The 12,941-nt window shown below is 41.9% G+C and overlaps 1 protein-coding gene across 2 annotated transcripts in view; it reads left to right on the top strand.

Moving 5' to 3' along the window:
- Nucleotides 1–12,941, top strand: part of LOC115199107 (semaphorin-3aa) — a 64,024-nt gene that overhangs the window by 35,448 nt on the left and 15,635 nt on the right. Inside the window, exons 1-6 of one of the 2 annotated variants that reach the window (XM_029761677.1) lie at nt 7,403–7,535; nt 7,830–7,949; nt 8,690–8,783; nt 8,901–9,020; nt 12,083–12,225; nt 12,741–12,855. In XM_029761677.1, the coding sequence (XP_029617537.1) occupies nt 7,932–7,949; nt 8,690–8,783; nt 8,901–9,020; nt 12,083–12,225; nt 12,741–12,855 (490 nt within the window). In that variant the 5' untranslated portion in view covers nt 7,403–7,535; nt 7,830–7,931. Of the gene's footprint in view, nt 1–7,402; nt 7,536–7,829; nt 7,950–8,689; nt 8,784–8,900; nt 9,021–12,082; nt 12,226–12,740; nt 12,856–12,941 lie in introns of those variants that run through there. The other variant, XM_029761676.1, reaches the window with a different exon arrangement.

The following is a 12,941-nucleotide window of genomic DNA, read 5'->3' as shown; positions in this document are numbered from 1 at the left end:
ATTATGTGGGATTACGTAGTTCAGTCCATAAATCACAGAGGTTCCACTTGGGTCATAGTCTGTGGCAGGTTTTTGGGATATAAACACAGCACTGCCCAAACACAGATACATACAGACATTCCTGCTGTACACATGACCAGATACACACACGTGTACTCTATAACACACACACACACACACACACACAGATGCATGCGCGCATTCACACACACACATTGATGAGGCATTTGCATGCTGCAAAAATGTTTACTCTAGAAAACGAGGCGATGAAAGCTGCGTTTTTGTGGACACGAATGCTTGATTAGGACATTACAAAAGAGCATTCCTAGCTCCTAAGTGTTGAATTTCTCCACCCAATTTGAAGCCCTGGAACAAATGCAACAGTACAGCACTCTCTGCCCAAATGTCTTACTGGTGATTCACTGGGCTTCGTACAATATGACTCAATAGGTTTGGTATGATTCAGTCAGGAACGTGACTCATTTGATTCAGTTATGGATTATTGCCCAATCCCATAGCCCATGTGGACTTGTGGAGATCTGAGAGAGTTGACTATAGCGATGAGGGATCGATACAGTTACATATCGTGATATTATTGTTGGACGACATTACATTAACATTTAAACTCAGTTGCCAGAGAGGAGGAAATTGCTCAGAGATTTCATCATGAGTCCATGGGTGACTTTAAAACAGTTCGAGTTTAATAGGAGAAAACTGAGGATGGATCAATAACATTGTAGTTACTCCACAATACTAAGCTAATTGACAGAGTGAAAACAAGGAAGCCTGTACAGAATAAAAATATTCCAAACAAAGAATGTGGCAAAGCAATTCACTGTTTGTGAACGGAATGCAGCTAAGCACAGGTAAAATCCTAGAAGAAAATTTGGTTCTGTCTGGGAGAGGAATTCACCTTTCAGCAGGACAATAAGCTAACACACAAGGCCAGATGTTCCTGAGTTGCCGAGATACAGTTTTGACTTAAATCTATTTGAACATCTATGGCAAGACCTGAAAATGGTTGTCTAGCAATGATCAACAACTGATTTGACAGAGCTTAAAGAATTTTGAAAAAGATAATGGGCAAATGTTGCACAATCCAGGAGTAGAAAGCTCTTAGAGACTTACCAAGATAGATTCACAGCTGTAATCAATGCTAAAGGTGCTTCTACAAAGTATTGACTCAGGGGTGTGAATACTTATGTAAATGAGATATTTCTTAATTTTATTTTCAATAAATTTGCAAAAAACCTAAAAATAAGTTTTTACTTGGGGTTCATTATGTGGTATTGTGTCAATTTAATCAATTTTGAATTCAGGCTATTACACATCAAAATGTGGAATAAGTCAAGGGGTATAAGTACTTTATGAAGGCAAAATGTTTCAAACATCAAATAAAATCAAGTATCGAATTGCAATACATATAGAATCGCAATACTTTTAGAATCACAATACATATGTAATCACAGTACATATAGAATCACAATGAATATAGAATCAAGCTACATATAGAATCGCAATGCATATAGAATCACAATACATATAGAATCACAATACATATAGAATCACACTACATATAGAATCGCAATACATATAGAATCGCAATACATATAGAATCACAATACATATAGAATCACACTACATATAGAATCACAACACATATAGAATCGCAATACATATAGAATCACGCTACATATAGAATCACGCTACATATAGAATCACAATACATATAGAATCTCAATACATATAGAATTGCAATATATATAGAATCACAATACATATAGAATCGCAATACATACAGAATCACGCTACATATAGAATCACGCTACATATAGAATCACAATACATATAGAATCACGCTACATATAGAATCACACTACATATAGAATCTCAATACATATAGAATCACAATACATATAGAATCACAATACATATAGAATCACACTACATATAGAATCTCAATACATATAGAATCACAATACATATAGAATCGCAATACATATAGAATCACAATACATATAGAATCACAATACATATAGAATCACAATACATATAGAATCACTCTACATATAGAATCACAATACATATAGAATCACACTACATATAGAATCGCAATACATATAGAATCACACTACATATAGAATCGCAATACATATAGAAATGCAATACATATAGAATCACAATACATATAGAATCACAATACATATAGAATCACAATACATATAGAATCACGCTACACATAGAATCACAATACATATAGAATCACAATACATATAGTATCGCAATACATATAGAATCACAATACATATAGAATCGCAATACATATAGAATCACAATACATATAGAATCACAATACATATAGAATCGCAATACATATAGAATCACAATACATATAGAATCACAATACATGTAGAATCACTCTACATATAGAATCACAATACATATAGAATCACACTACATATAGCATCGCAATACATATAGAATCACAATACATATAGAATCACACTACATATAGAATCGCAATACATATAGAAATGCAATACATATAGAATCACAATACATATAGAATCACAATACATATAGAATCACACTACATATAGAATCACAATACATATAGAATCACACTACATATAGAATCACAATACATATAGTATCGCAATACATATAGAATCACAATACATATAGAATCGCAATACATATAGAATCGCAATACATATAGAATCGCAATACATATGGAATCACAAGACATATAGAATCACAAGACATATAGAATCACATTACATATAGAATCACAATACATGTAGAATTGCAATACATAAAAAATCGCAATACATATAGAATCGCAATACATATAGAATCACACCACATATAGAATCACACTACATATAGAATCACACTACATATAGAATCACACTACATATAGAATCACAATACATATAGAATCACACTACATATAGAATCACACTACATATAGAATCACAATACATATAGAATCGCAATACATATAGAATCACACTACACACTGCACCTAAATATTGTGATAATATCATATTGTGAGCTCCTTGGAAATTCCCAGCCCTAACAGACAAGTGATGCAGAAAATGTTGAATGGTTCAACACAGTGCAGAGTGAGTAATGATTCTCATTTAGTCCAGAAGTTATAGTTTTATCTGCAGACTGTTGCATGTTAGGTTCACTGTGTGCTCTCAAAACACAGTCAACCATCTACCTTAAACAAAGCTGCCTACTAATTCCCCCTCCTTTCAAGGGAAAGTAATTAGTTATTCCCAATAATGATCCTTCTCTCCCCAGAGGATGCAGTGGTATTAAGGTAACGACACAGTTTGTGTGTAGAGAAGTCATTTTTCACCTAGAAAATTGCAGAGTAGCATGTCTGACTAGGCTGAGTAAATGTCTGTCAGTGCCTTGGCACACACTCAACATGCACTCAATATTACACACACACACAGACACACACACACACACACACACAAACACACACACACACACACACACACACACACACACACACACACACACACACACACACACACACACACACACACACACACACACACACACACACACACACACACACACACACAGAGACACAAAATGCCTGGCTGGAAATGAGTCTAACGACCATGAGAAAACCTAAACATCTCTGTCTGTCAGTAAGATAATTAATGAGACAGTTTACAATGTATATAATAGCAATGTGAGAATGATGGAGGAAGACATTGCTCCTTCCATTGCCCTGTTGTTGCCGGAACGTTGCCGGAATGTTAGGAAGCCCATAAGGTAAAGTCATTAAGAAGACGTTTACACAGTAACCCTTGTAACGGTCATGGTTGTGAAACATATAAGGTGGAGCGTATCCGGGTTTAGAGGTTGTTGGTTTGGTCTAACCACAGAAATACTTGTAATGTGGGAAGTGAATGCTGGTTGAACACAAACAGGAACAATGGAACTGTTGTTGTGACTATGGGTTAGTGATTATATCCTGGGGTGACCTGTTGTTGTGACTATGGGTTAGTGATTATATCCTGGGGTGACCTGTTGTTGTGACTATGGGTTAGTGATTATATCCTGGGGTGACCTGTTGTTGTGACTATGGGTTAGTGATTATATCCTGGGGTGACCTGTTGTTGTGACTATGGGTTAGTGATAATATCCTCTCCTGGGGTGACCTGTTGTTGTGACTATGGGTTAGTGATAATAACCTCTCCTGGGGTGACCTGTTGTTGTGACTATGGGTTAGTGATTATATCCTGGGGTGACCTGTTGTTGTGACTATGGGTTAGTGATAATATCCTGGGGTGACCTGTTGTTGTGACTATGGGTTAGTGATAATATCCTCTCCTGGGGTGACCTGTTGTTGTGACTATGGGTTAGTGATAATATCCTGGGTTGACCTGTTGTTGTGACTATGGGTTAGTGATAATATCCTCTCCTGGGGTGACCTGTTGTTGTGACTATGGGTTAGTGATAATATCCTGGGTTGACCTGTTGTTGTGACTATGGGTTAGTGATAATATCCTCTCCTGGGGTGACCTGTTGTTGTGACTATGGGTTAGTGATAATATCCTGGGGTGACCTGTTGTTGTGACTATGGCTTAGTGATAATATCCTCTCCTGGGGTGACCTGTTGTTGTGACTATGGGTTAGTGATAATATCCTCTCCTGGGTTGACCTGTTGTTGTGACTATGGGTTAGTGATAATATCCTGGGGTGACCTGTTGTTGTGACTATGGGTTAGCGATAATATCCTGGGGTGACCTGTTGTTGTGACTATGGGTTATCGATAATATCCTGGGGTGACCTGTTGTTGTCACTATGGGTTAATGATAATATCCTCTCCTGGGGTGATCTGTTGTTGTGACTTTGGGTTAGTGATAATATCCTCTCCTGGGGTGACCTGTTGTTGTGACTATGGGTTAGGGATAATATCCTCTCCTGGGTTGACCTGTTGTTGTGACTTTGGGTTAGTGATAATATCCTGGGGTGACCTGTTGTTGTGACTATGGGTTAGCGATAATATCCTGGGTTGACCTGTTGTTGTGACTTTGGGTTAGTGATAATATCCTGGGGTGACCTGTTGTTGTGACTATGGGTTAGCGATAATATCCTGGGTTGACCTTTTGTTGTGACTATGGGTTAGTGATAATATCCTGGGGTGACCTGTTGTTGTGACTATGGGTTAGTGATAATATCCTGGGGTGACCTGTTGTTGTGACTATGGGTTAGTGATAATATCCTGGGTTTACCTGTTGTTGTGACTATGGGTTAGTGATAATATCCTCTCCTGGGGTGACCTGTTGTTGTGACTATGGGTTAGTGATAATATCCTCTCCTGGGGTGACCTGTTGTTGTGACTATGGGTTAGTGATAATATCCTCTCCTGGGGTGACCTGTTGTTGTGACTATGGGTTAGTGATTATATCCTGGGGTGACCTGTTGTTGTGACTATGGGTTAGTGATAATATCCTCTCCTGGGGTGACCTGTTGTTGTGACTATGGGTTAGTGATAATATCCTGGGTTGACCTGTTGTTGTGACTATGGGTTAGTGATAATATCCTGGGGTGACCTGTTGTTGTGACTATGGGTTAGTGATTATATCCTGGGGTGACCTGTTGTTGTGACTATGGGTTAGTGATAATATCCTCTCCTGGGGTGACCTGTTGTTGTGACTATGGGTTAGTGATAATATCCTGGGATGACCTGTTGTTGTGACTATGGGTTAGTGATAATATCCTCTCCTGGGGTGACCTGTTGTTGTGACTATGGGTTAGTGATAATATCCTGGGTTGACAGTTAAAGTTTTACTCAACCTGTCCAGTTAGATATCAATGACTTTTAGCAGCCACCACACAAAAAGGCTAGTTATTCAAAATCTGGTATTTCATGTTGACAGAGGAAGACCTTATGGTGGAAACAGGTTACACACTAAGTTAATGTAAGATAGGCCAAGGTATACATACTATATCTTCTGTGAGTGATATACTCCATGAATGGTTTATTTTCTATTTTCTCTTGTTTGTTGAACTATCAGCCTTTCTGAAAAACCTTTTGACCCTTTCACTGTCCTGGCTTACTTATTAGCGAAGCAAGGAAAGAAATGAAATGTCTCATTGCTGTGAGGGACAGGGAAGCCTGAGCAGTTAGCATCCCTGAGACTAGAGGTGGCTCTGTGCAGACGGAACATAAACCTTTGGTTTAGGATTTTCATTGACACAGAAGGTCCATATTTATTTACTTAATGACCCGGGAAAGAGATATGTGTGTGTGTGTATTAACCTGGAATGGGCTTTGTGTCTGTGTGTGTATGTGTGTGTGTGTGTGTGTGTGTGTCAGTCAACTCAAGGTGTGTATTCCTCATCAATGAATCGTACCTTCATCTTTTTAGCATGTGTGTACCCTACTGAACCCTGTAGAAGACTTACCAGAGGCTTAGAACATGAACAAATCCCATTCATTAGGGTTAGCATAAACAGTCTCCCAGCACTGGGACTATCCACATGTGCTGAGGCTGGGAGTCCAAATACCTTCAGTAAATTCAACCAGATGGATCACTACAGATCTGACGGGAATACACACACACGGACGGAGGAACGGACGGACACACACACAAACACACACGGATGGACAGACAGACGGACACACACACACACATACACACGGACGGGACACACATGGAAACACACACGGACGGACGGGTCATTAGAGATCTGATGTGAACATGGGATGCATCCCAAATAGCACCATATGACCTCTGGGTCTACCTATGGGCCCTGGTCAAACAGAGTGTACTGTAGAGGGAACGGGGTGCATTTAGGACACTGTCATGGCCTGATTTAGCTCACAGGTGGCATTTCCTTCAGCAAAACTGAACGCCACTTCATTTCACAAGCAATTTACCACAGCAACGGGAACTGGAAACTCCTACTTCAGATTGCAGGAGCTTTCCAGTAGTGTCAACTACCAAGTCTTATTCATGCCTGGAGTGATCAAATCTGAAGTTGTTTTAGGTTGCACCTACAGCACTTTAAGACAGCTGAAGCGCACACACATATTTTCCTCACTATGTCCTGTAGTTACCTCTCTATTCTAGAGCTACTTTGGTAGGCAGAATGTGGTAGCTCAGCTGATCAAGATAACTGCAGATAAGGCACTTAAAATAACGATTGAACTGCAATCAGCAAGACTGGACAAATACGGGTTCGAAGTAGTTACTCGCATATTAACTAAATCGTTGCTTAATTTGCTTAGTTGTAGCTGTATATAATTACACATATACAATAAATGCTAGATGCTATGTGGACACTTAACGATGGACTACGCAGTATGGGGTAACAGCGCCACTGGCCACACCACCGGTGTTATTGTTTTTGTTGCCGAGCTGAGGAGCGTCATGCAGCATGGAAAAACAAATAGCAGTACATAGTGTGCTCTTCTGTTTCCAGTAACTTCTTTGTTGTTGTAATATCCCAAACAGACATGGCTGTTTCATCATTAAGGATTCCAGCTTTAACATGTGAGTGTTGGTTGTTTGAGAGTTTGAGACTGATCAGATGTTTTTTTATTTAACCTTTATTTAACTAGGCAAGTCAGTTAAGAACAAATTCTTATTTACAATGACGGCCTAGGGTTCGGCCGGGTTAGAGTCCCTTTGAGACCGATCATGGCCGGTTGTGATACAGACTGGAATCAAACCAGGGTCAGTAGTGACACCTCTAGCACTGAGATACAGTGCCTTAGACCGCTGTGCCACTCGGGAGCCCAAGTTGATGAGATGTTGATGAGGTGTTTGTCTCTCGTCTCCTGTCAGAAAGAATGTTCCAACTTCATCCGAGTGCTCCAGCCCTACAACTCCACCCACCTGTATATCTGTGGTACAGGGGCCTTCCACCCCATCTGTGCCTACCTGGAGATGGGCAAACGGGCAGAGGTAAGGGGCAACAACACACACACACACACACACACACCACCCCCTCTAACCTCCAGTAGAATCTAAATTGCACCAAGACAAGGGACTAGATCATTATTTTCTGTTGTGACTATTTCCCACTCATTCAGTGTTTGTAATCAATGATTTCATTTGTGCAAAGTGAGGGAAAAAAGCTCATTACACAGGTCCACATTAACAAGCGGAAATCGTTCTCCCACACAACAGTTTAATCAATCATCTTGATAAGCAGATGCAGCTTAATCAATGTTCCCACACAGTGTAACTGTTCAACTGTGGAAAGGGGGGGAAACACTATCTTGTCCTGCATTAATATAATGGGGTCTGTGTGTGTGTGTGTGTGTGTGTGTGTGTGTGTGTGTGTGTGTGTGTGTGTGTGTGTGTGTGTGTGTGTGTGTGTGTGTGTGTGTGTGTGTGTGTGTGTGTGTGTGTGTATACCATGGTGCTATTTTACATAGATTGACGGGGTCTGTCAGTTATTAATAAACATCTACAAGGGTCCATAAGGTACAGCTCTACTCCACAGTACGTGGTTTCAGGTCTCTAATGACACACTATTCCCCATTTAGTGAACTTATTGCAAACCATATTCCTTCTGTAGTGCAATATTATGACACTATTTCCTATATAGTGCTCAACTTCTGTGTCATTTGCGTGTTGTTTTGGAATGTTCTAGATGGGCTTCCTACGGGCTATTCTTAAACACTGATCTTTCCCTTCAGGACAACATCTTTCGACTGGAGATGTCCCACTTCGAGAACGGCCGGGGGAAAAGCCCCTACGACCCCAAGATGCTCTCTGCGTCCATCATGCTAGGTGAGTTCGACTCTAATCCCACTTGTGATTGGTTGGAGTTTGCCAGTGGACTTCCTGACACTTAACATCTCTAATCTCATTGGCTGCTTGTTACTGACCCTGATTTCTGATTGGCAGATGGGGAGCTGTACTCTGGCACGTCGGCAGACTTCATGGGAAGGGACTTTGCCATCTTCCGTACCCTGGGGGAGCATCATCCTATCAGGACTGAGCAACATGACTCTAGATGGCTCAATGGTACAACACAGTGATTTAATATCTTCTTTATTCATCCTTAATTATACAGCTCGATCACATTAAAGCAAAGAGCTATTTTCCAAGGGAGAGATCATGTAAGACACTTCTGATGAAATTGTGTTTGTAGAGGTATAACTGATTGAAATGAACAAGAGGGAACCGTTGATGATATGACACAGTAGGTCAAACAACCTTTATAGGCTGAAATGAATCAGCCCTTTTTATTGGTCGATAGGAGAGGGGGCTCTTGATAGTATAATATAGATATGATACACTTTATCCGTTAAAGCGCATCAAAGGAACCTTCTCATTGGTCAATTGGCGAGAGGACGCCATTCATTGGTTTAAATAGCTGTCGGACAGAGCTTAGTCCTATCTATAAGCCGTGAGTATCTCTGATGATTCCCATTCAAAGACAGACATAGATATCAGATCCCATTCATAAAGTCAGTGTGTATATGAATGTGTGTGGCTGCTGGTGCTGGGGAGATTAGCCAGGGGTGGGAAGGAGAGGAGCCCTTACTCTGTCAGTCTGCCTGCATAGCCAAGGATTTAATGGCTGCCGCACAAAAGGTCAATTTATGTTTTTTTCCCCCGCCGTCCATATTCTTTCCCATGGAGTTAATCCCCTCAGCTGTTTTCCGGCAGCGACGTCAAATTTCAACCCCCCACCACCCCTTTACAGCCCCACCTCCCATTCACAGAACAGTGAACCCCCCAAACCCACTCCATGGTGATGAATGCCGTGACATATTCAGAAAGAGTGATTTACCCAAAAGGTAATCTTCTCACCTTAATCCTCCTATTGTCTGTTGGCTTCTCCATCCATTGGCTCCGGATAAATCCTCTCTGGTTATTGTAATTTGGGGATTACCAAAATGGATTCTATTCTATTCTAGATTCTAGACTAGTATGAATGGTAAGCATGGTGTTCATACTTCAGAGAGAATCCTTAATGGCTATGTGAATAGGTATGCACTTCAGAAGGCTTCAGACCCTAGGTTGGCCAGACAGACTGATTTATTTACACATCCTCCCGATCTGTTAACACTCCTAACTCGGGTTTATAGTTAAGCCCACGACCAATGAAGTGGCCTTTGTCCGACATTAAATGTATTGAATGGCATGAGTGCAGCCGTTGTGGTGTGTGTGTGTGTGTGTGTGTGTGTGTGTGTGTGTGTGTGTGTGTGTGTGTGTGTGTGTTTGGGGGGGATTGTGTGTGTATGTGCATCCGTCTGCTCGCACACTGTGCATTTATTGAATGGCTGTGTGTGTGCGTGTGTGTGTGTACTTGCATATCTGTGTTTGGGACTCCCACTCACATGGAGACAGTATAAATCTGGCAGGGTAAAGGTCCTGCTTTGGCCAGGGGTCTCCCTTTTCACGGCCACATCCTGTATTGTGTGAGTGTGTGTATATACAGTTGTGGCCAAATATATTCGCACCCTTGTGCGTGTGTGTGTGTGTGTGTGTGTGTGTGTGTGTGTGTGTGTGTGTGTGTGTGTGTGTGTGTGTGTGTGTGTGTGTGGAGCTTACCACCACCGTAACACTGCCCCGCTTGTTGCTCTCTCTCTCTAACTCAGTTGGGTTGGCGAAACGCCATCTCGCCTTTCCCGTGCCGACGCCTCCGTGACTGACTGCTCCCAGATCAGTTTTCCGTAAAGAGCTCTATCCCTCTAGCTGTGGATATTCAAGCCCTAGGCTCTTGGCTCAAGTCATTTAGGAGTTTGATTTCCTCGCACTCCGAAAGCTGCAATCGATTTATTAGGGTTGTGTCCCAAATGGCACCCTATTCCCTATGTAGTGCACCCTATGGACCCTGGTCAAAAGAAGTGCACTATATAGGGAATAGGGTGCCATTTGGGACACATGCTGAAGTGTATAATACATAGAATCAGAGTCATATGGTTTGTTTGGAGGTGTCTTCTAATAGGGGTTATGGAGGACTGGATGATGGAGGTGTCTTCTAATAGGGGTTACGGAGGACTGGAGGATGGAGGTGTCTTCTAATAGGGGTTATGGAGGTCTGGAGGATGGAGGTGTCTTCTAATAGAGGTTACGGATGACTGGAGGATGGAGGTGTCTTCTAATAGGGGTTATGGAGGACTGGAGGATGGAGGTGTCTTCTAATAGGGGTTACGGATGACTGGAGGATGTAGGTGTCTTCTAATAGGGATTATGGAGGACTGGAGGATGGAGGTGTCTTCTAATAGGGGTTATGGAGGACTGGAGGATAGAGGTGTCTTCTAATAGGGGTTATGGAGGACTGGAGGATGGAGGTGTCTTCTAATAGGGGTTATGGAGGATGGAGGTTGGAGGTGTCTTCTAATAGGGGTTATGGAGGACTGGAGGATGGAGGTGTCTTCTAATAGGGGTTATGGAGGACTGGAGGATGGAGGTGTCTTCTAATAGGGGTTATGGAGGACTGGAGGATGGAGGTGTCTTCTAATAGGGGTTACGGATGACTGGAGGATGGAGGTGTCTTCTAATAGGGGTTATGGAGGACTGGAGGATGTAGGTGTCTTCTAATAGGGGTTATGGAGGACTGGAGGATGGAGGTGTCTTCTAATAGGGGTTATGGAGGACTGGAGGATGGAGGTGTCTTCTAATAGGGGTTATGGAGGACTGGAGGATGGAGGTGTCTTCTAATAGGGGTTATGGAGGACTGGAGGATGGAGGACATGGTGGAATTAAATAGCGGTTGGTTTAATGTGGATATTAGGGTTTCATGGTTAAGCCCTGGTGAAAATTAGTCATTGTTTGTTTATCAAGCTGGTGTTTGTTTGCGTGCTCATGTATCTGTGTTTGCACATATGTGTTTGAATGTGTGATCATGTGTGTGTGTGTGTGTGTGTGTGTGTGTGTGTGTGTGTGTGTGTGTGTGTGTGTGTGTGTGTGTGTGTGTGTGTGTGTGTGTGTGTGTGTGTGTGTGTCTGTGTCTGTGTGTGTGTGTGTGTGTGTGTGTGTGTGTGTGTGTGTGTGTGTGTGTGTGTGTGTATGTGTGTGTTTGTACCCGTGTAGTTGTTAACGTGTGTGTGTGTGTGTGTGTTTGTGTGTGTCAGACCCCAGGTTTGTAGGTGTAAACCTGATCCCAGAGAGTGACAACCCTGAGGATGATAAGATCTTCCTCTTCTTCAAAGAGAACGCCATGGATGGAGAACACACTGGCAAGGCCACTATCGCCCGCATAGGACAACTGTGTAAGGTAACAACACACACACAAACACACCCACAAGCATCCCATGCACACACACTGGCATGCACAGACAGACACACAAACACACATGGACGCATGGACACAGAAACAAACTAGCATGCAGTCACACACACATCATGGATATATTAAACTCTCTCACACATCATGGATATATTAAACTCTCATACTCATCATGGATATATTAAACTCACACACATCATGGATATATTAAACTCTCACACACAGCTCCATTCACAGGGACACAGAAATATGTCACATACACAGATGTAATATTCTCATTTGGTTCCCCAGTACCAAAGCTGAATTCACACAAGTCTTATATATTGTGGATTTTCATGCCTGTCTGTAGACTATCTGTGTGTGTAACGTACGTGTGTTTGTGTGTGTAACGTGTGTGTGTTTATTTGTGTGTGTATTGTGAGTGTGTGTTTATTTGTGTGTGTAACATGTGTGTGTTTGTGTGTGTAACGTGTGTGTGTGTTTGTGTGTGCCTGTCCCTACAGAATGACCTGGGAGGTCACAGGAGTCTGGTCAACAAGTGGACCACCTTCCTCAAGGCCAGACTGACCTGCTCAGTGCCAGGCCTCAACGGCATCGACACACACTTCGACGAGCTGCGTAAGGAACTGTGTGTGTGTGTGTGTGAGCCTCTCTGTGGGTACTTTCTACCCGAGAGGGGTACGTATCGTAGCATCGTTTCATTC

This window comes from Salmo trutta, chromosome 8 (assembly GCF_901001165.1).
Source record: "Salmo trutta chromosome 8, fSalTru1.1, whole genome shotgun sequence".
In the NCBI taxonomy this organism is placed as follows: Eukaryota; Metazoa; Chordata; class Actinopteri; order Salmoniformes; family Salmonidae; genus Salmo; species Salmo trutta.
The sequence above is the reverse complement of the archived record's forward strand: the minus strand, read 5'-3'. Positions and strand labels throughout refer to the sequence as shown.